The 23,953-nt window shown below is 43.0% G+C and overlaps 1 protein-coding gene across 1 annotated transcript in view; it reads right to left on the bottom strand.

The window, feature by feature from the left end:
* Positions 1-22,555, bottom strand: part of LOC119431063 (G patch domain-containing protein 1-like) — a 43,881-nt gene extending 21,326 nt beyond the window's left edge. Inside the window, exons 1-8 of the mRNA XM_037698528.2 lie at positions 22,337-22,555; positions 22,057-22,185; positions 21,216-21,304; positions 18,439-18,596; positions 8,873-9,236; positions 6,572-6,701; positions 761-967; positions 151-417 (exon numbers count right to left, since the gene is read on the bottom strand). Of these exons, the coding sequence (XP_037554456.1) occupies positions 151-417; positions 761-967; positions 6,572-6,701; positions 8,873-9,236; positions 18,439-18,596; positions 21,216-21,304; positions 22,057-22,185; positions 22,337-22,388 (1,396 nt within the window). The 5' untranslated portion in view covers positions 22,389-22,555. The remainder of the gene's footprint in view (positions 1-150; positions 418-760; positions 968-6,571; positions 6,702-8,872; positions 9,237-18,438; positions 18,597-21,215; positions 21,305-22,056; positions 22,186-22,336) is intronic.
* Positions 22,556-23,953: the final 1,398 nt, after the last annotated feature.

Below are 23,953 nucleotides of genomic sequence, written 5' to 3'. Positions count from 1 at the left end.
ACTGAACTGGCAAGAGGTGGCAGTGACATAAGGCTAAAAAAAGAAAGCAAGATATCATCTGTCCCACAAAACTGCAGATGTGTGTCCACCAGCACAACCACAAGCTAGTCTTTCCCAAAAAGCCTTGCAATGAAAATTAGTTACACTTACCAAGTCTGTCCGAGTTCAAGAGGGACAAGTACTGCTCAAATCGCTTTTGCTTTGCCTCGTCCCGTGCAAATGGCTTCATGGGTTTTCCTGGCTCAGGGGTACGAATAGGTGAGGGTGTATCTGCAGACGATGCTGTTTGAGAAACAGGCGGTGGTGGGTGAGGTTTGCTGGAATTGACAGTTTCTTTCACGATCTCAGTGCTGCCAGTTTTCTTGATGCCTTCAAGTCTTTCCCTGTCAGCTGGCGATATGAGGTCAAAGACAGATCCTGAAAAGGATAGTATTACTATAAGGACAGAATGCTGCATGCTTGTTGTATTATAGTTGTTCATACGACACAAAGGGGTATACAAGAAGGAACCAATAATATTTCACAATACACATGCTCATAGAACTAAAGATGTGACCAAAGTAAAATACAAGCACATTCATCAAGCTACCATCAACAATGCTTGTAAAAATGATGTAGGCTAATAAGATAAAGCAACTAATAATTCTTGTTCATGAACACAAGTTCTGTGCGACAAAGGTGAACTTACAAATAACTTAATATAAGGCAATTTTGCTGAATGCTCCCGAGATGTTGCAGGAACAACAATTACTGTCACTACCTGAATGCTCAGTTTTTTTGTCCTTGCAAAGTTCACTTTTGGGTTCTTCAAAGCGTCTTCGTTCTTTCCTGGGGGCCTTGTGGATAGGTTGGAAATCTGCGGGAATTTTTGGTGGTGGATAGAACTTCATCACTATTGGTGGCTCTTTAGCGAGGTGAAAGCCTTCCAGCATCTTAGTCAGTTGATGTACAGGCTTGCTCTTTCTCCCTGAAAGGAACATTCAAAGATGTTGGCCAATGTGCACGATTCACTAAAGTGCAAATATTCACACAAACCATGAGCAATAAAACTGAGACACAGAGCCAAAACAGTTTTAAAAAGTATGAGAATAGGAATGATACACCATAATCAAAGACACTTCCACAATAACCTCCACTAAACTAAAATTCTGTCAAGGTGGACTTGCTGAAACCAACACTGTAACATATCAACTGAACATATGTAATGTGGTACCATGGAACTCTACTGAACTGTTGACGTACAGTGGAATCTCGATGATACGAATCTCACGGGGTCACGAAAAACATTCGTAATAGCCGAAATTCGTATCATTGAAACACAACTAAAACTAGCTAAATTATGGGGGGATTAGGGGATCAGACCGCGAAAATCACGAGAAAATTTTATTTTTGAAAACCACGCATTTCAGTATCTGCAACGCCTAATCTACACTGTATCAAATGGTTTGGCTGAAAACGCACTAAAAGTGGCCGAAAAATATTTATTCGTCAGTGCGCAGGGCGAGAAAACAGCTTTAAATCGTGCAATACCACCGCAATTCACGGAGACTTATCTTGTATTTCCCGCCACCAAGCGCCGCCATCTTGGTATCGTTCGAAAGCTCCAAGTTTCGCCGTCCCGCTTCTCAATTCGTCCGTCGTCGCCATCTTGTAACAAACGCGCAAATACAAAAGAAGCGCGGGTCTGCGATAGGTAGTCCCACGGGCCCTCCGATGAAAGCGGGCCTCCAATTGGCTGCCGTGCTGAAAGGCGTCTCTCCATTGGTTGCTGCTGTGGCAGGGGCAAGATGGCAACCGCAATTGTCTGCTTCGTAAACCACGCCGGCGTCCTCACTTGACACTAAGAATTCGGATTACTGAGAGCTCCCAGGTTAGTGATGGATCGTCGCTCGTTGGAGAAGAAATTTTGGACGAAGCACGCCTTCGCAGTACGGAAGCGCAAGCCTCCTACGGCAAGGAAAATACGGCGATTAGCGGGAGAAGCGGAGGAACACCCGACTGAATGTGCCGCGCTATCTTGCAACGTGTGACTCCAGCAGGGAAACCCAGGGGAAACCGACAATCGCCCTGTGCCATCGGCACCGATAATGCAGTCGACGGAAGACGCGCCAACGGAGGCTCCCACGCCTCGGCGTACGGCCGCCCGAATCAGCCGAGATCGTATCTTGGTAGACATAGCTCGCTGCGACTAGGCAAAATGGCGCAAACACAAAGAACGCGGCCCGAAGCTGTACCGAAGCACAGCAGCCACTCCATCCGATGGGCGGCCGCCGAAAAAGAGGAAAAGCAACAAAAGCGCCACCGCTTCAAACTCTTCGTGCCCAGTCGGGGCCTCCGTGCTGTCCGGCGCCGCGTCCGCGTCTCCGCACCAAACGAGAAAGGGAGAAAGCGCGTGACTGCACGCTGGTCTCTTTCGCGGCCGTCGGTGGGGCGGCGTTTATTCGTATCAACCGACGCGGGTCAAAAATCGATTCGTAACAACCGTTCTCTAGCACGTTGCAAAGTAATGGGGCTCGGCCGGGACCGCAGAAAAATTTGTATCATCCGGAAATTCGTATTAGCCGTGATCGTATCATCGAGATTCCACTGTATATTGTTGGCTGTTTCTCTCTCAGAGACAAAAGGAGTTAGGACCTGTTTACATGGGTAAAACTGGTCATTGCAGTGTCAAAAAGCAATAACTGTTGCAAACAGTGATTGTCTACAGTAACACATTGGCTGCAATGCAGTGGCCATGTTTTCAAGGCTTACCGCAGCGTATGATGCAACACTTCAGCCTTGACATTGTAGAATGAGGCTTTTACATGCATAACACAGTAAAATAAGTGAAGATACACTGTGCTCCAGCACTGCTAATAGGGCAAAAGCACACCAGGTTGGACGAAGGTCCTAAGTGGAACACCCACCTTACATGGCCAAATCCTTTAAAATGCTGCTGCTTAATTCCAAATGCTTTTGTCAAATGTAGTTTGACACAACTACACATGTGCACGCATGCACATACACATGCACGCACACATGCACATGCACACACGCCGTGTGTGCATGTACAGTGCTTGTATCCATTTGTTTGTCCCTGTACGTCACAGCGTTTAAAATTCCTAAGTATGTCTTACCAAGTCCGAACCTCAACGTTCATATGCAAGAAGATGTGCTAGTACTTGTGACAGTTCTTCTTTTCAATGGCTTCATGGCCTGACATAAAAAAAAAAATAATAAATATGTACTGGTGTTCTAGTTAGTATCATCCGCAGTGTGCTCTACAAAACACGAAGGGATCTCAATTACTTGTGCGGTCTGGGCTGTGAAATTTGAAGCATGATTCCAGTAAATGCGACATTATTAGGTTTAAGAATAAGGAACAGCCTCTGGTTACCAACTATCACGTGGATTGTTTGCTTCTGTCTGGTGGAACAGAATGTAAATATTTAGTAGTGGTTCTCTCACTTTTGCCTTCCAATACTCATGCAGTGCACTTTACACTGAAAGCTAGTCGTACAGTACTAAACTTTCTGTGAAAACACTACCGAAATGCACCAACGGTAATGAAAAAAACTTTATATGTCAAATGTCCATCCAATCCTAGAATGCGCTTGCACTGCTTACTACCTTGCTATAAGTCAAATACAGTTAAACCTGGATATAACGAAATTGACAAATTCCCGAAAAACTTCGTTATAAAGAGGATTTCTTTATATGCAGGTTCGGCACGAAAATTCGAAAAAGAAACGCTTACCGTATTTACTCGATTCTAACGCACCCTCAGTTGTAACGCGCACCTGTTTTCCGTTTTTGTCGAAGCACTCATCCTTGGAATGTCGCACCAGGTACCGGATGCGTGGATGCGTGTCTCGCACAAGCGCGAGGCATCAGGAAGCGAAGAGCGAGCGTCACAGTGGCGTCGTAGAGTCGTATAGTGTTACAGTAGAACCCCACTGTTACGTTCCCGGAAGCTACGTTTTCCCGGCTGTTCGTTTTCGGCTAGTCCCGGCACAGCTCCCATAGAACCAAATGCATTGGTAGCCCCGCTGTTGCGTCGCAACTGCGGGACCGTTTCCGCATCGTGCGTTGCGAACTGCCACCCTGCGCCGGCCCGAGTGGCCATTTTGACTTTTCATGTCGCTTGGCTTGGTGGCTTGACGATGGCATTGGCCGCCCAAAGTGCCGAGGCAACAACCTATGACGTATTTTCGGTTTCCGCCAGCAAAAGTATGGCCCTTAAGATCCGTATTTGCTATATAAAGATGGTGTCTATGACGCGTTGTGGCCCTAAAATTAGTTTTGGCTCATAGATATCCCGTATAAAGTCCAAGGGCGATAACGCAGTCGCCGTGCGCCGTATGCTGTATGTGCGAGTGAAAACGTGCGAGGGGAGCCGACGACCGCGTCTAAATCTCGCGCGCGCAAGAAAAGCAGGGAGGAAGCGCGCCTTCTTCCGTTGCGCTCGAGGCACCAGCGAGGGAGCGAGGGGGGAGGGATAGTGGGGCGGCGTTGTACTGTACTCTGGCATCAACTGCGTACTGCGCGGCGGCGCGCGGGCCGTATCTTGAAAGCGATCTGCGTTGGGGCAGAGTCTAGCAGTGTAGGTGCGTCGGCGGCTCATAGCTTTGTGCGTGCTGTGTGTTCTCGGCGCTCAGTTTGCGTTGAAGCGATAGACAACAGAACGAAGGTCACTTCGCTCGCTTCTCCAGCGGCGCTTCCACACGCCACCAGCGTTTGACAGCGCGTGTCCGCGCTCGAGTGCGATGTGTCACAGCGTGTACCAGCACGTCGGCAACATCAACTGGAAAAGGAGAGAGTGCCGGCTTGGCAGGTTAGGCCAGCAGCAGCAAGCGGCAGGATCAGGTTTGAATGAAGGGAGGGGGAAAGGTCACGCCTGTGGCGGCAAGATCACCGGGTCAAGAGATGCAGGCGCGCCTCGCACACGCATGCACGCACACGTGCGCTCATTCCGCATTCCGTCGCGGCGGAGAGGGTGCTTCCGGTTGCTGCTCGCGCAAAAATGACAAAATTTGGGGCGAAATCTCTAGGTTGTCTGAGGGGAAAATTCGTTATATCGAGGGGGTCTCCCGCTGCCACTTCGTTACGCAGAGGTCTGAAACACATGTGCTTCTATGGAGTAATGGTGGGGAATAGAAAAACTTCGTTATATCCAGGAATTCGTTATATGGAGGTTCGTTATAAGCAGGTTTAACTGTATAGATGAATTAGAACATGTCAAGGAACATGCAGCCAATTTTGCGTGCAGTGACCATGAGTCCACAAAAAGATCCAGCGATTTTGTGAGAAAGTTGGGATGGCCTTTAATATTGGAAAAATGTAAATGCTTCAGGTTGCGACCTGTTTTTCGCCATCTTTCACAGACCAACAGGGATCAACAAAATCAAGTGTGTGAGGGAACGAAGCTACATTTCCCCTGCCAAATGACCACAGCTCTTAACTTTTAATTTTTTTCCTGAAACAATAAATGAGTGGAACCGCTTTCCAGAGGAGATTGTTACTGCTTCGACTTCGCCATTTCCTGGGATTCTGCAGCAGTTTTCATTCAAGCACTCACAAAATTCTTTTCATTGCTTCCCCAGTTAATAACTGTATTTCCTCTGTCAATAACTGAATACTTCTGCTGGCATTCTCTTTCTTTTTTTTATGTTCTGAATTGTGCTCTTAATGAGTGGTGTGTTGCTCTTATATTCTGCAATGCTTGTAACTGTTATTCAATGTAATGCTTTTGCATGATGTGGTATGGCTTGTACGAAATTATAACATGTACTTTGTGTGGTTACTCCCCCTAAAATAATGCCCTGAATGGGTGCTGCAGGGTACCTGTATAAATAAATAAGTAAGTAAGTAAATAAATAAATAATAAATAAATAAATAAATAAATAAATAAATAAATAAATAAATAAAAACAAACAAACAAGCAGATAAAGAAAGCTCAGCGGGAAGCTAAGGATTGTGTGATAACCAACGGAAAAGAATACGATATGCAAATGGTTACGCAATAGAAAGGTAACACTAAGGATTAGGGGTCAAACAAGGGTAGGTGAAGCCCTAGTTGTGATTATTAAGAAGAATAGGTGGAGTTGAACAGGTCATGTAATGCCCAGCACTGATAGTCAGTGGCCTAATATAATAACAGAACGTGTGCTAAAAAAGGGGAAGAGTAATCAAGGTCAGCAGAGGATTAGATGGGCTGTTGACATTACAAAGGAATGAGATAGCTAGCACTAGGTTGGTGGAGGGCAAGACCAATTAGAGGTCTCTGGAAGAGGCCTTTGTCCTGCACCGATGATGATGAAAACTGCCTGCTTTTTTTTTTTGGGGGGGGGGGGGGGAAGAAAGAAAAAACTTTTTTGGTTACTTAGATCGGCTGAGAAAAAAAACACATGCTATGAAAACCCAGATACTCTGCTTGGAATGCTAGGTTGCAGTTTGAAAGTGGCCAGACTGGTTACTAGACACGTAAGAGACATTACAATTCATTTCTATTCATGCACGTTTCAGATCATGCTAGTATCTGCACATACATGAAATGCCATCCAAAAGAAAGCCAGAAAGCTTCGATTCATACCCTCGATGGCAGGAAGCACCTTGCGAGGCTTGTCCTCAGGTTCGTCAGTTACCTCAAAACTGTACTGGGACATATCTTCACGAGCGTAAATATCGCTGTCGTCCTCTTCAAAAGCACCAACACCGAATGCCTGAAAAAACAGCATAAAGCCTTAAAGGAGCTCACTTTTACTATTATATACATCCGCCTTCCAGACAATAAAACATGATGTTCTAGAGTAACTTTTTCAAGAGGTAACTTCTGCAGGAGTATAATAATGCCCTGCATTCCAGCTAGCTGGCACGTAATCACACGAGGACAGCAGGTGACTGTTGCAGGTGTCAACTATGGTAGCATGAGCTGGCACGAGCAAGCAAGGTCAGGGGCTACGCAAAGACACAGTACTAGTCCACGCACTAGAGCGAACGACCTGGGAACAAGCCAAGACACAGGACCGCTCTCGCCCAAGGGGCCAACTGCCAGTGCCTGGTCCCTTCCTCCTTTTATACCCCTTTTTCATGGGTGTGGGGCCTTAGGAGGAAGGAGACAATACCCTTCCGGCAAAGGCGAGGCCGAACTGGTTCCTTCATGACTGGCGAGGCTCGAGTGGCTTACCGTGTCATGTTGTCGCACAAGTGCATGTACAGTACACTTCTGTTAATTCGACATTTTGGTTAATTCAATCCCCAATCATCAACCTGGGCTGAAGGGCCCGGCTGGTGCCCATGCATTTCTATGGCCCTAAACTTTCGTTTGATCATTTCTATCATAAAATTGGCCTTTGCCAGATAATTCGAACTTGACCAGCCAGCACAGATCCACCTGACTCCTATGGTGACCCTGATAGTGACTCATTCAGTGGCAGCATCTGTCTTGGTGGGGTTTAGGGGACAGTGAATGCGTTGAGTACACATCCTCTCTTGTCGAAAACGCCTATTTTTGGCCTGCCCTAATAAGATTAGCAAGCAATAACCGTAGCTCAAAATGTTTGATTATGGTATTTACACGATTTTAATGCGCGCCTTTTTTAGAGAAAATTAGGCTTGAAATTGCCTGCAAGGTGCAATCAGACACGAAACCAAAATCGCCTTCGCAACAATTGCATGGTTTGACGCATAACACAAATGTACTGTGGCAAAGCTGATTTTAGGAAACCAGCCACCAATGTGCAACAATTTTCTTGCTAAAAAATTGGGTGTGCGTTAGTTTTCTACTTTCTTTAAAAGCTTTAATGTCATTTCTACGTTAGTTTACTACTTTGGACACATCGAAAGTGGTTATGCATTTGATACGGGGGCGTGTTAGAATCGGGCAAATACTGCCAAATGAATCAGTGGTGTCTTTTGGCGTTTTTTCTACATCTTGGTTAATTCGACCCGTTGGATAATTTGATCAATTTAGTTGGTCCCCTGCGGGTCGAATTAACGGAAGTCGACTGTACTTTTTTACTCTTTTAAAAACATGGATGGCTCATGCTGTGTTACATCAAATTGTGACTAAATGGGCTTGCAAAGTTTGTCTTTTTTGCACAAAGTACAATTGATGTGTGTGTTCTTCCTCATCAATTGCAGCTTTAGGTGCACGTTGACTAACATGCACTAGCAAGGTGCAGCTACTACATACCTTGGTGAAGCCTCTGTTTTTAATGCGGCATGGTATTGTGGCATCATTTAGTATGCACCTTAAATTCTGAAGTATTACGTGCCAAAACCATGATCTGACTATGAGGCACGCTGTAGTGGGAGACTCCAGATTGATTTTGACCACCTAGGTATCTTTACGTGCCCCCAATGCATGCGGGACATGGGCGTTTTTGCATTTTCCCCCCATCGAAATGTGGCCACAGCGGCCGAGATTTGATCCGCGACCTCGTGCTTAGTAGCACAACACCATAGCTGCCAAGCCACCATGGTGGGTAGCAGGATTTCGGTGCACACCTTTGTGTAATTTTCTCACATTTTATGCCGTTATGTGATTAGACACGACACACAAGAGGTTTCAGACCAGATGACACAAATATGACACTAAGTATGACTTGTAAAAAAAAAATAATAATAACAATACTGAGAACCATCAGGTTATAATGAACTGATCTGGAGATCATCTCTAAATGTTCTATGCATCTGACGGAGCCCATCATGTATTAAAATGTACTACGAAAAATAGAATAGAATGCACTGAGAAGAGGGAGAGAGAATAAGACGGGGAATGTAATGTTGCTAACTAAAACATGGTGTGGATGGTTACCCTCTGCTGCGGGAGGGGAAGAGAATTGAAGACTCACAAGACAAGCACCATAGGTGCTGATAAAAGCCTTCTTACCTGTCCTGTTATAGCAAGTTTCTTTTTGCTCTTTTCCAAGTGGCACCTAGTTGTTGTAGGCTGGTCAATATCAATTGGTGCCGACAGCACAGAGTGCTTGTCCAGAGGGACATATCCAATGCCATGTTGGTTGTCTTTGGGAACATACAGCACATCGTCCACATCAGCTGGTGCAAATGAGTGATCTGCTGAAAACTCATCTTCTTCGTCAGATGATTCTGTGCTTGGTGGCAAGGCACAGCTGTACACTTTGACACCTGGTTGCTCCTGGGCCTGTTTTGGCTTTTCTCGTTTTACACGTTCTCCTATGCCCTGTCCTTGGCGCCAGCCCATCTTGTTTAGGAGCTTGACACCAATGCTCTGACTGTAAAAACAATAATTTTTTTTTACACAGTGACATGAACACACTGAACATGAAACTCGGAACAACTGGTATAAATTAATCATATGGACATGCAAAGTTCATTAATGTCGGCTTCAAATAAACAGACATGGGACATCAAAGTGGGTTATAGTTAAACCCACTTATAACAATACTCAAGTGCAAGGAAATTCCATTGTTATAATCGATAATTGTTATCACAGGGTTGCAAAAAAAAAGAAGGAAAAAAAAAAGATACAAAGACAGAAACGAAAACATCTTAATTAGACAAGGAAGTACTGTCGAACCCACTTATACCATTACTGCTTTTAACAATGAGCAGCCGTGGCATCTTAAGTTTTTATGTGTGTTCTATGGTAAAATAAACCGCTTACTATGTATATTACTACCATGCCGTGTTATTGGTTATAACAATTTAGTCTGGCTACTGGGTGTCTGCACCAAAAGGAAAAGGGATGCGAAATCCTGAAAAAAAAAAAAAAGAAAAGCGAGCTGCTGCCCCGCTCTATGTGCCTCATCGCATTGCCATTTACACATGGAACTTCATGAACTCTTGCCTCAATCAACCAGTTTGTGAGTTCATCCAGCAATGCATAAAAATGTCTCTGGAATGCCTAAAACATGTGACACAGCAAACTTTTCTTTTGAGTTCTTGGAATTTACGTGCTCTACATGCAGTTTCTTTTCATGAAGTATTGTCAGAATTACTACCTAAAGGGTAATCTGGCACCAGTGCCTATGTGAGTTTCTGAACTGTTTACGTGCCAGACATTTTGGACGTTTCTGCCTGCTATGTGCTGGAGGCTTTTTCAAACTGCAACAAATTCAGTTTCTGTTTTGAGTAACACATTAGCAAGCTTTAAATTCAAATGCTATTTATTTGGGATATGTTGCTGACCATTTTACAAAGTTTCTTAAAAGCTGAAAAAATTGAAATGAGAATAAGACATGCCAATTAATAGTTTTAATTAGGATAATTAGTGTTCTGCAGGCAGCCTGGCATTTTTGTCGCTGCCACCACTTGAAGACCCCTCGTAATCAACAGTGAAGTCCTCTGAAGCATAGTTCATAAGTACCGTACTTTCCGGTGTATAAGACGGGTTTTTTTTTTTCTGAAATTTTCGTCGGTGCGTCTTATAGAACGGTGCGACTTATGTACGTTTTTTTTTTTCCGGAAAAACTGCCGTCAAAATCGGATTCGATGTTATGGCCACGCGAAGCGCGCTGGTTGACTTAATTGCTACGGGTTCTGTGCCCGCTATCGAGGTGCCGGGTATGTTCTTCTTGTGATCGGGTTCCCGAGCGCCGTGCGAGAAGGACGGAGCAGCAACGCAAGCGGCGGCAGGCCGATCGCGTGTTGGCCAACCCCAAATTTGTCGCATCTGCAGATTGCTGTCGCTGCGCAAACTATGCAGTTTCCCGCTTTCTTCCCTTGTGTGCGATTCGGCTCACCGTCGGACGCTTTCACTCGCACATACAGCATACGGCGCGCGGGGACGATGTTATCGCCCTTGGCCTTTATACGGAACATCGCGGCAACCACGATGGCAGAAATGCGCCTGGAGTGGAAATATTCACGGAGTGAAACGTCACTAATTTTTTTTAAATCGCTTACCAAATGAACAGGTGCGTCTTATACACCGGTGCGACTTATATATGTGTTTTTTTCTCCGTAAAAACTGCCGTTTTGAGGGGGATGCGTCTTATACAAAGGTGCAAGTTATAGAACGGAAAATACGGTAGTCCTTAAATTTCTGCACAAAAAACAACAACAAAAAAATACATGCAGGCTTTTTGCGCCAGTCTGCTAGGTCAAAAACGAGATGCGAGCAACACTGACAGATAAGCTTTGTCGTGCCATCTGGCGTATAAAAACAAAAGCTGCCACACAATTTTAATTTAACCAGCTTCTGTGTAGATGACACAACCAGCCTACAGAAGTTCCATGTTGATGAATTATCTCAGGAAAGGCAGGGAGTGTGCAGAAAACCTGACACGGCTTTCTTTGCTCGGGAACGGCTAGGGGGATGCATCAGTGTCCAGATGAGTATAATCGGGCACAGCACTCAGAGTTAAAGGGTGCTATAAGAGCATGAGAATGTAGGGATAGGATACAATGCTGAGACATGAAATATTTTACTTGTCCTGAATGTGGCTTGGCCCAAAACATGCTCAAGGCTGCAGAAATAAAGCTTTCCTAGAATTGAATCTTAATAACAAGTATTGGTTCTCCATAATACATCTTGCACCACCCGCCGTGGTTGCTCAGTGGCTATGGTGTTGGGCTGCTGAGCACGAGGTCGTGGGATCGAATCCCGGCCACGGCGGCCGCATTTCGATGGGGGCGAAATGCGAAAACACCCGTGTACTTAGATTTAGGTGCACGTTAAAGAACCCCAGGTGGTCCAAATTTCCAGAGTCCCCCACTACGGCGTGCCTCATAATCAGAACTGGTTTTGGCATGTAAAACCCCATAATTTAATTTTTTTAACATCTTGCACCACATTTGCTGACACATAACAAGTAACCAAAGAAAACAAAAACATACTACTGATACTGGCACACAGTGAGCACTGCTCTTCGTATCTTTCCTCCAAATTTCGCAGTGCAATTGTTGTACCGTTCACATTTGGTATAACTGTAGACTCCAGTGTGAGTGCTTATGCTACACTAATAAATTACTTTACTATATACTTTTAAGTTTTACGGAATTTTTAGAAATCGCCTGTGGCAGGTAGCATAATTCTTATCATTGAGCTGGGCTATTCGATGAGGTGGAAATTAGTAGCACGAGAAATCGAAACACATATCGAACTACTAAACAAAAATTCACTAATTAACTTCTTAATTAATTACTTGATGACACATATTGCAATTTACGAATTGTAACTGGTGAGCTTGTCAGGCGTATCAACTTGGAATGAATTTCCAGAATGACACCAGTTCGGAGATATGCGCCATCAAACTTGTCGTAAAAATGCACTGTTGTTCCACTTACTTTCTTTACCAAAATGCCGTTTTATATATTGAAGCACAAAAGTAACTGGAAAGCCCATGTATTTTGTTGGGAAATAATATATTGAAACTGGTGTCATCCTGGAAATTGATTTCAAATGGATGCGTCTTACAAACTCACCGGCTAGAATTTGTAAATTGCAATATGTGTCATAAAGTAATTAACTAAGAAGTTCATTAGTCAATTTTTGCTAATTAGTTGAATATGTGTTTCGATTTCTCGTGCTACTAATGTCCGCCTCTTTGAATAACCCAGCTCAATGATAAGAATTACGCTACCTGCCACAGGCGATTTTTAAAAATTACGTAAAACTTAATTTTGAACACCTGGTATAATAAAATAGCAAGAACACTAGGTGTCTGCAAATATTCGAAACTTTCAAATAACGAATCTAATATTATCTTATTCTTATTCAACTTGGTATGTGAATTGAGCAGTTACTATTTATAAATTTGAATATATTTCTAACAAATTTTTAAATACTATAAATTGCCAACTGTGTGCTATCAAACATAAAACTGAAGCAAAAATGTAATAACTTTAATACCGGTGGCTATAGTGGACACAATATGCGAGAACTAATGTCTTAGAGCACGATAAGTCATTCAGAGAGTCAGACTTCTCCAGCGAAACCATGATCTCTTGCACTTATATTTCATTCAGACATGGTATACTCGGCCCTGTTATGGAATCTGCCCACCTGCATGTTCCCTTCGAATTAAATCTTAATATGATTTGTTTGAACATTATTTGATATAGTAGTGGCACAATCAGCTACAAACATTCCAACAAGAGAAAGCGTCTCCTTTTCTCGGTCTGCCATTGCTGGAGACAATTTTGTATTGAACATAAACACAGATGCTAACAGGCCCACAAGGCTGCCTGTTACTTCATTTTGATAATGGATGATCACACGAGCTCTAAATAGTTTCGAGTATACAAGCAAATTGCTAATTTGTTCCTAATGCTCCATTGGTTCTCTAAAAACACTATGCATTATAAGGTGCATAATGATAGAAACTTGCTAACTTTGTGAATATATTAGGAATACTAGGATATGAACACTGTTTTGTTTCATTGGTGAAAACAATTGTTCATTATTTGGAAAGTATTCAATATTTGCTTTGCTTCGCTTCCAGCACTATTTGTTTCATATTTGATTTGGTCTCCAACATTAGTATTATACGCAAACCCTTAAAACACAGCACTTTACACACTATTCTGCTATAGACTGTGGCAGATGGAACTCAAGGTGTCTTGGCTCTTCGAAAAAGATGTCAATCCGAAGCCCTTAGTTCCCGGCATTCCTACACATATACGAGCACCACACTGCTTTTTCTTTCCTTTAGGTAATTGTAAGAAACTCTATGGTACATGGCAAGGAGTTTCACACTAAGAAGACAAGAGAGAAATCGGGCGCTACTGTCTGCGTGTGCTGCCAGTACAGCATCTCATCCAGCATGGAATGGGTATTTCGTGGATTTGTCGAGGCCTTACCCTTTTGGCTTCTAAGAGCCTTCCGGTTTTTTATTTTAATCCCATCGGTCATCACAAGTTCACTGTATGGCTATGGTTAGCCTTACTCAGCCACAAATTCTATGATTGTACAGTTTGCAGAACATTTTAACTATATAAATCTTTCAGACATAAAAATAATCACCTATGGTGAGTGTTTCTGCACAAATGTCATCTAGGTCTAGCGACACACATTTCCATAGGTGTAGAGATTCACTTGTGCACTGCAAATTACATAAAAGAATGAAGTAATAGCGAATGTAAAACGCTCAACTGCCATCAAGAAATACGGTCTAGCTAAAGCACATGGCACAGGCAAACCACAAGGAACAAAAATAGAAGCTGCAGTTTGCTTTTTCAACGAAACACATAAAAAAATCTGCGAGCTACCCACAATTCTCCCAGTTGTTGATTGACTGTCATGTTTTCCTTCTAGTAATCGTAGTATGAAACTCGATGGTAAATGAAAACCTGTTCTGTCACCACCTTGTGATGACAACGGCAATGATGTTAGGCCTGATGGTAGGTGGCTGCCAATGCTGCAAATGCAGTTTTTGTTTGCTATTCAACTGCGACAAGCAGAAAATTTGTGCACCCATTTTTGGGAAAAAAAGTGCACATTAGAACCAAGTAAATATGGTACATCGAGGCAAACATGGCCCTTTCCATGTCACCTCACTGCAAGCCTCACCAGCAAGAGGTGAGGCGTAGGCTAAAGACTCTTAACCCCCGACTTTAATCCTGCGCAGCAGTGTACCTTATTACTTCTTTATTAAAAGAATACAAGGAGCAGAATGCTGAATATAGTAGGTACTTTCCTTTATATGGAGAAGGAAAATGCGACAATTTTTTGCTAACAATGACTCATTTGCTGTGTCTTCTCTTGCAAAAAAAAAAAAAAAACTGTTAGTCCAGTCAAAAATATATTTCAGCCTTGGAAAAAATGAGACACACACACACAGACACACACACAAAAAAAGGAAACTGAAAAACTGAGAAAATATAGGAAACGGCTGATTGGCAGGAGCATCAATCAACCTGCTAGGGAAATCACTGAGGTACAGTGGAATCTCGATAATGCGATCATGGCTAATACGAATTTCCGGATGATACGAATTTTTCCGTGGTCCCGGCCGAGCCCCATTACTTTGCAACGTGCTAGAGAACGGTTGTTTTGAATCGATTGTCAACCTGCGTCGGTTGATACGAACAAACATCGCCCCACCGACGGCTGCGAAAGAGAACAGCGCGCAGTCACGCGCTTTCTCCCTTTCTCTTTTGGTGCGGACACTTGGACGTGGCGCCGGACAGCGCGGAGGCCGCGACTGGGCGCGAAGAGTTTGAAGCGGTGGTGCTTTTGTTGCTTTTGTGCTTTTCCTCCTTTTCGGTGGCCCATCGGACGGAGTGGCTGCTGTGCTTCGGGCCGCGTTCTTTGTGTTTGCGCCATTTTGCCTAGTCGCAGTGAGCCATGTCTACCGAGATACGATCTCAGCTGATGCGCGTGGCCGTACGCCGAGGCGCGGGAGCCTCTGTTGAAGTGTCTCTGTCGACTGCGTCATCGGAGCCGATGGCATAGGGCAATTGTCGGTTTCGCTGCTGGAGTCACACGGTGCAAGATAATGTGGCACGTAATCCACGGTGCAAGGTAGCACGGCACGTTCAGTCGGGTGCTCCTCCGTTTCTCCCGCTAATAGCCGTGTTTTTTTCTTGCCGTAGGAGGCTTGCGCTTCCGTATTCCGAAGGCGTGCTTCGTCCAAAATTTCTTCTCCAACGAGCAACGATCCATCACTAACTTGGGAGCTCTCAGTAATCCGAATTCTACGTGTCAAGTGAAGACGCCGGTGTGGCTTACGAAGCAGACAACTGCGGTTGCCATCTTGCCCCTGCTACAGCAGCAACCAATGGAGAGACGCCTTTCAGCACGGCAGCCAATCGGAGGCCCGCTTTCATCGGAGGGCCCGTGTGATTACTTATCGCAGACCCGCGCTTCTTTTGTGTTTGTTACAACATGGCGACGACGGACGAATTCAGAAGCAGAATGGCGAAACTTTGAGCTTTCGAACGATACGAAGATGGCGGCGCTCGGTGGCGGGAAATACGAGATGTGTCTCCATGAACTGTGGTGATTTTGCGCGATTTAAAGCTGTTTTCTCGCCCTGGCACTGACGAATTAATTTTTTTCGGCCACTTTTAGTGCGTTTTCCAGCCAAACCATTTTGATACAGCGTAGATTAGGCGTTGCTGATACCGAAACGCGTGGTTTTCAAAGACTAGATCTTTCTCGCGATTTTCGCTATCTGATCCCCGCATAATTTAGCTAGTTTTAATTGTGTTTCGATGATACGAATTTCGGCTAATACGAATATTTTTCATGACCCCAGTGAGATTCGTATCATCGAGATTCCACTGTATTTAAAATACAATAAGCGATGACTCTGTGAGTGTAGCATTTGTAAAATTTTTGGATGAAAAAGCGTATCTTGTAGTTGGTTGAATGCAAGGATGCATGCTGATTTCTGTTTCTCATATCAATGCTACACAGTTTGCTTTTCTTCATTTTGATGTAAACTTTTGTTTTATTGTGTGTGCTTCACTAGTTATGCATTTATGAATGTAACCAAAGTCTCGCTGGCAAGCACATTGCATGTTCTTCAGTTTCCTGTTTTCTGTCTCATCTTCTCATTTGCTCTAATATTTAACCCTTTAAGGACCAGTGATTCCAAATGGAATCATCAATTTCGTAGCTCAGTGGGCAACCCCGGGTTAAAAGAAAAAGGTTGTTCTTACGCTAACACTCATATTTAGCCCTTGCTCTACATATGCTGGCAAGTTGGTAGACTCAAGGAAGTGCTGTCACCTCTGAACGAAAAAAATAAAAGAATCGCTTGCACTGTTCCTGCCATTAGCTGAGATCCCCTCTTCTTTTCACCGTGCAGTGGTACGACAATTATTTTATTTTTGTCTCGAACATTTCGATTTGAACTATTAGGTGCTATGCTATCCCTTCGCAGTAAATTTATTCGGCGAAAAGAATTTGCGGGTACCGGAGATCTTTGCGAATCTTGATGATTCCAAATGGAATCATTGGGACGTAGCGGCCCCGACTACTCACGCGATACATTTTCGATTGACGTTACCTCACTGACTAAATCGCGTGTTTGTTCGGGCTCAAACGGCGTTTCCATGCCGTACTTGGCCATGTTTTGGGCGCGTGTTACCTGATGGATCATTATCGCGTCAGTAGCCTGTATTATTGGTGGAGCCTTGATCAGCTTTTTATGATTTTATGCTCTTGATAGCCTATGCCGTGTAGATAAACTTTCTTGGGGGAAATTCCTCCGCAATACGGAAACAATTTCTTTCGGAACCGATGGCGACAATCAGCGCATGCGAGTTTCATTGGAAAAAGAAAGAAGTGGCAAAGCTTGTGCTGATCCCTCAAGGTGAGACTGATTCGTCCGATGAAAAAGAAGTCATTGCACAAACTATAAAAAATAAAGAATGTGCTCTTACTCCCACATTCGGTGCAAGAAGTGTGGCGTACACCTCTGCCTCAACAAAGAAAAGAATTGCTTCAAAGAGTTTCATCTAAAATAGACATTTCACGTATTGCTTGAAACGACGCATTTTCAAGTCCACCAAGTCCCACTGATTCCAATTGGAATCATCTAATAAGTTTTGATTGAAAAGTGTGAGCACAGATTTTTAAAAAAATTTTAATTACCACGATCATGCACATCTCAAATTGTAAATACCAATTTTTTACAATAAACTGAATTATTTTGGGCCCCCCCTGAAAGGGTTAAGCCGTGTCATACCAACCTGCCGAAACCTTCACATTACTTACTCCTGCTACATGAATCAAATGAACAGCTCCTATCTGGTCAGTTCCCAAATTGCTATTATAAGCTCCAAAATCCCTCCTTCAAAGACTCACTACTATAGCAGTATAGATACAACTATGCATAAAAGAGTGCAGATAATATCTCTGGAAAGCTAAGTGCAAGTTACAACAGCAACAGAACTTCCCATTAAAGCAGCACAACTATAAATAAATAGGCAGATATAAATGACTTCAGCGGACCAAATGCAGATTATTAGAGTTGGTAGTTGCCCGTCACTAAGTAACAACTACCCAAGCTTTTACAAACTTTCCTATGGCATGATAGCAAGGCAAATCAAGGCAAGATAGACAATTTTTTCATTCTGTAATGTCTCCCCCCTTTTGACATTGAATCACTACACCCACAAACTCTTACAAACAAGAGCTTATCTTACAAACGAGAACTTATCCGAACCCTTTATTAATCAACAAGATCTATCCAGAGATCTCTACTCATACAACATGCGATAAATGTAACGACACCATAGATCTGTCATATGCTCTGCGTTGCTCCGCGTTACGCAGCGACAAGGACAACACTGAAGAGCGGTGGGACGCAGCTCTACACAGTCTCACATTAGATGAACAGCTATGGGCAGTCCAACGGGCCTGCGAAGCGGCCAATAGGCTAGGCCTTTCGGTCCCAACATGGGAGCGGCCCGCTTCGGGCTAGGAAACTAGCGCGACCCAATGGACCAAAATAAAGTTTTTCCATCCATCCATCCACCACACCCATAATTAAATGTTGCAGGACATGTAAGCCCCCTCACCTGACAGGCTTGAAAATGTTTTTCAATGGCGGGGAGCCAGGAATAGGACCTTGGTGCATGCGTGGTGGCTCCCGAACTCGCTTCCGTTGTTCAGTAAAGTCAACAAAGTCATCTCGTACTTGAATCCTTTGAGGGGCAATTCCAAATTGCCCAAGGTCCTAAGTTAAAAAAGGTCTTGCTTTCAGGCACAGCAGTGAGAACTCAGCAAGCTGATAAATGAAATTCTGACATAACACAGTTGACACAGCACAGGCATTCAGGCAGCATAAGGGCCTACTACATTCAACACTTGAGGTGGATTTAGCCTTAGTCCCACTTATTTATGTTCATAAACTACAATGCAAACTTTGCAAGGTTTATAAAAGGACACAGAATAGCATGCACAACTATCAGTTCCTCATTGCAGGTTCACGCATACTTGAACAATGTAGACTGTTATGCCCCATGGTTAAAGGCAGCTAGCTTTACCATTTTTTTTATCTCAACTGCTAGTTCTCAAATTTTGCACAGGAGTTGCATGTATCACCAGCATTTGCATAACACTTAGTCTTACAATGGTAGCTGTCTCATCTGGTAGCATTCAATAAAATCAAAGTCCACTGTTCTTTGCAAGCATGACCATAAATCTGCGGCCATAGCAAAAAAAAAAAAAAAAAAAAAAAAAGAATGCATTTACACTTATCATGGACAAGTAGTGAAAAACAAAAAAACCATAGTAGTTTATATCTGTTGTGGTAAATTTGCACTCATGTTCACCTCTTCCATGCACAATGGTCAAGAATTACATACGAAAGTGCACGTGCACTTTGATTCCTACATCCAAAATGATGGATTTCAGTGGGCAGCACCGAAAGTAAGCTCATGCAATTTATTTCAATTTTCTTTTCTTTTTTGTGAATGTTGCTTGTAGCATGTGACATACCTTTTGTTCACTTAGTATGCAATATGTTATCTATATTCATTCCAAGAATTACATTTGAATATTCTTTATCAAGATGTCAAATAAATATTGCTTTAACAGGCTGATGGCCCAAAGGCCCCCGTCAGCTGATGCAAACATATTTTATATAAAGCTCTTATTGCTTGGTTTCAGGGCTATAACATGTTTTTTTCTTGCAGTATCTTGTCTCCATTAGACCAAAAGTTACTATAGCAATTTTCAGTGCCACAATGAGTCAGGGGAAAGCACTGAATCAATTTGGACTGGGATCTATTGCAATAGAAAGTGACTGTGTTCCAGTATTTCATTAACACAGAGTTTAATGCTTATTGTTTCATTAGTACTCAAGCTGCCCTTGTCATGGGCATATAAGATTCTGCAATGAGCGCTATGTGCCACTAGAATTAAGTTTTCCAGGTGCACAACGAAGGTGAGCTATTCTGATGCACTGACACACATTGGCTCTCTTTGCAACCACACAGTTTTCCACTAAAATTACTAGAGGGAACTCTGGCACTGCATCTCCCCAGGGAATAACGGTTAGTACATGGATTCATCTAATTTTATATGCCTTTACTCACCTCAATTTTGAAGCAATCTTATTTTTCTAAATGCAAAAGCCAATAACAATCTGTTCACATGCATAATCAATGCAACTTTTTGCTTTTATAATGTAATATTTCCTTGAAAATGAACCCTTTGCAAACTCACAAAGCCGTTGGAAGACAGAAGGCCAAAGTTTAGGCAAAATCCATTTACTAACCATCATTCCCATGCATGCATATGGTAGCTGCCATGCTTGCAGCTACCATAGACACTACTGATAGAGTTCCGTCTAGTAATTTTTGTAGAAAACTCTGTTTGCAAGATCCACAGACAGTGGCGCTACACAGCGATCACACAGAGAAATGCCATGAAAAGGGTCTTCAGGCCATAATGCGACATGGCCACATTTCCTCACATGGGTAGTTTGGGCTGTGCCAACGCTTCCTGCACTGTGCGCTCATTGTCACCTCTCATGAACAATGGTCAAAAACTACGAGAGTAAGCACATGTGCTGTGTGGACAAACCAACAGCAGATATAAGCGCCAGTCTACAAGGAGGCAGCGGGAACTTTCTTTTTGTTTTGTTTGTTTACCACTGGCACACCAATTGTTTTCTTTTTGACAATCAGATAAAGCAAATACGTTTTTCCTCTAGTGTACGACTATAATTTATGTATTTTATCCAGGTACCACCTCCATCTCTCTTCATTTAAATCTGCACATGGCACGAACGGAGTTGTGTACAGAAAGACAAGATAATTTTTTTCTGGAAGATCTGTAGTGAAAGAAGGAATGGGTGGTGAGGCCGTGGATTAGCAGGTTTGTGATGCTGCCCATTATGTTTTGCAGTACAAATTTGACCTCTAGTGACTTTTTCCCTTACAACATCACCGATACAGCTCTGCAAGCTTTAACACCAGAGCAAATGATGTGGCAGCATTTAGTTCTTTTTTGCCTTCAATTAGGCATTGAAACCCCCTTTTTTTTTTCTTTTCGATATGGCTCAAATGTCACCTAATGAAAGTAGCTGCGTAAATTAGACGCATGATATCACACGTCTGCTACAACATGCAAAAATATGGTTTGACGTCTCCATTTGCAGGGCTCTTCTTAGACAACCATCTTGGTTTGCCTTTGTGGTTCTTTGCCATCTTGGTTTACCTATAGCTTTGTACAAGAAATGGAGGAAATATGGTGGCCATACGAGATACCATGTGTCTCATATCACAAAGATGGTTTATAGGTTCCCTCGTTAATGCAGGATAATATGCCAAACTTATGATACACTCACCTCCTCATCCATAAAGTCTTGAGGCCTGGATGCAACAACATTTTCTGATTTGTTTGTCTTTGATGACTTGTATGTCGAAGGAGTCCAACCTTTGTGTATGCAAGCGGAGTTGTCCAAGAACAGAAGAAACACAAACCAGTTACAAGCGTGCACACAATGACGGTGCGCGCAGTGAAACATCAAAACATTAGTTCCATTTGCACTGGACAATAATATATATATATATATATATATATATATATATATATATATATACATTTAATAGTCCAAAATTTCGATGAAGCTTTTGCAAACATGAATGCAAACATCCCATACAGAGTCATAAAGCTGGTAACTGTTTGATGTCCCATGATCTGAATGATTGACTGATCGGGTTCTATGTCGCAAAGCAAAACAGAAGGAATCTCCACTACAGTGTATCATAGCAACACATGGGCTCCGGAATAATTATGATCCCCTAGGGTACTTAAACGTGCACATATAGCAGGATACGCGAGTATTTTAGCACTTTACTCGGGAATGTGTTCCCCGCAGCTGGTAATGGGACCTGCAGCCTTGTGCTCAGCAGCAGAACGCCATATCTATTGAGCCACAGCTGCAGCTTGTATGGTAATAAAAAATTGCTGGAACGGTATTTGTTTTTTACTAAACATGTGTGTCCAGATAGTCAGTGCGATGTTCTTTTGGTACACCGCCTTGTATGCGGCCTCATTTGCACACTTGAAAGGTGTAATGCCTGTTTAAGTTGCCCACATTCACAAAAATCTGTACAACCGAAAGCGCTAGCAAATTGTCAATGTTAAAACACTATGTATTGAATGCATCAGTTGAAATGCCCTACCTTCTTTTGTGCCAACAGTGTTGTAGTATCCAGCGGAAAAACCACCAGTGAAAGCCCCGTGAAACCGGCGCCTTCCTTGTGCATCTCTGACAGTGAGATCGGGTTGGAACTTCTTCCGGGGGATGTCGTCTGCACAAAACAAGGGATACTTTGACATTCGCGTAAATGCTAACGCACGCTGCACTGCTTCACATCTAGCATAGTGAACAACAGTTGACAAAAACAGTGATTTAGAACGAAACAATTCGTTGTTCATTCGCAGTTTACATATCAATCGCACCTTCGTCAAGTTCCTCTAAAGGAGTACCAAGAAATACGTATTCTTCTGCCATATCGAAATGCCAGCCACACGATCGGCGACAATACAGCAGTTTCAACTTTAAACTTGCGCTTTCACAGCCCTAGGAGCGCAATTCTAGCTGCATTTTCGTCCTACATCAGCCATACATTGGTACGCGGTCATCAGACGCACAATAAAATTCTCAAGCGCGCCGCCATATTGTCAATCTAGGGTCATTGTGGCCAAGCTCAACGCAGTCAACGGCCAAAACAGGAAATAAACAGCGAAGTTAGAGTGTACTGCGAAGTTGTGCAAGATCTGTCCACAATGAAATAATTAAAAAAATCAGCGCTAAAAAAATCTAGATTATTTGAATTATCAATATCTCAATACACATTGAATTTTACCTACGCTCAACTGCTCAAGACGAGCTGTCGAAACTAAAGTGCATAGATTTTCTGCTTTTTTTCAAAAAAAAAAAAAAAAAAAAAAAAAGAAGAGAAAATCTAGGGACTTTAGTCGGAACGTGTGACTCAACAACAACAACAACAACAACAACAACAAAAAAGATATTCTGTTTTTGTTTTTTAATATTTTGTCGCGTCAGCTACTTGCGTGCAGCTCCCTTTCTAACTTGTTTTTGTTAAAAAATTCAAGAAATGTTCAACACAATAATTTAAGGCCAGGTGGCAAATTTTATTGTTCAGAAGAATATTTGACAGAGTTACAAATTTTTCAAATGTTGAAGTGACTATGCATGGTTAGTCGCAAAAACTATCGTTCTAAAGTGACACAAAAGTTTGGAATTCTTATGCATAATATATTATTAGAAAGGCCCAAACTATGCCATTGCGCAACTTTTTAACAGTGTACCGGAACTCGCGTTGTCCAATTATTGGAGGCGAAGATGAACCCGAAAGGGTGTAAAAATTTTCAAGAGTGCACACTTTTAAAAAAGTTTGCACCCTTTGGGGCTTATCTTGTCCCACAACGATAATCGTCATCTGTCTCGCCCGCCTTATCAGCGTGACATAAAGGGACACTAAAGGCAAATATTGAGTCAAGCTAAATGACAGATTAGTGCTCGAGAATCTCTAAAAGGCGTCAATATTATCGCGAACAGAGCCTTAGTAATCAAGAATTTGAGGTAAATGCAGGGCACGATTAGAGACTCTCCCGGGACATTCAACTTGCCCGATGACGAAGGCACTCTTCATTTAAATTCTGTCACTACTCCGCACACCACCAAATCCAAAAAAAAAAAAAAAAAAAAAAAAAAAAGTCCCTTGCACCATGGCGTGGTGGCCGTGGCTGAGCGGCTTGTGTGTCAATGGTACTAATTTGTCCCGCAGGGAGACGTTCGATGACAGCTGCGTGTACACAAAGTGATTGCAGTGATAGGCTTTCTTTAGTCGAAAGTTTCGATACGGCCATTCACTAATTTAGACAACGTACCTATACAAATATCCCGGCCGCGGCGGCCGCAATTCGATGGAGGCAAAATGCAAAAACGCCCGTGTGCTTGCATTGTAGTGCACGTTAAAGAACCACAGGTGGTCAAAATTAATCCGAAGCCCTCCACTACGGCGTGCCTCATAATCAAAACTGGTTTTCGCA

The sequence above is a fragment of the Dermacentor silvarum genome, chromosome 1 (assembly GCF_013339745.2).
Source record: "Dermacentor silvarum isolate Dsil-2018 chromosome 1, BIME_Dsil_1.4, whole genome shotgun sequence".
In the NCBI taxonomy this organism is placed as follows: Eukaryota; Metazoa; Arthropoda; class Arachnida; order Ixodida; family Ixodidae; genus Dermacentor; species Dermacentor silvarum.
The sequence above is the reverse complement of the archived record's forward strand: the minus strand, read 5'-3'. Positions and strand labels throughout refer to the sequence as shown.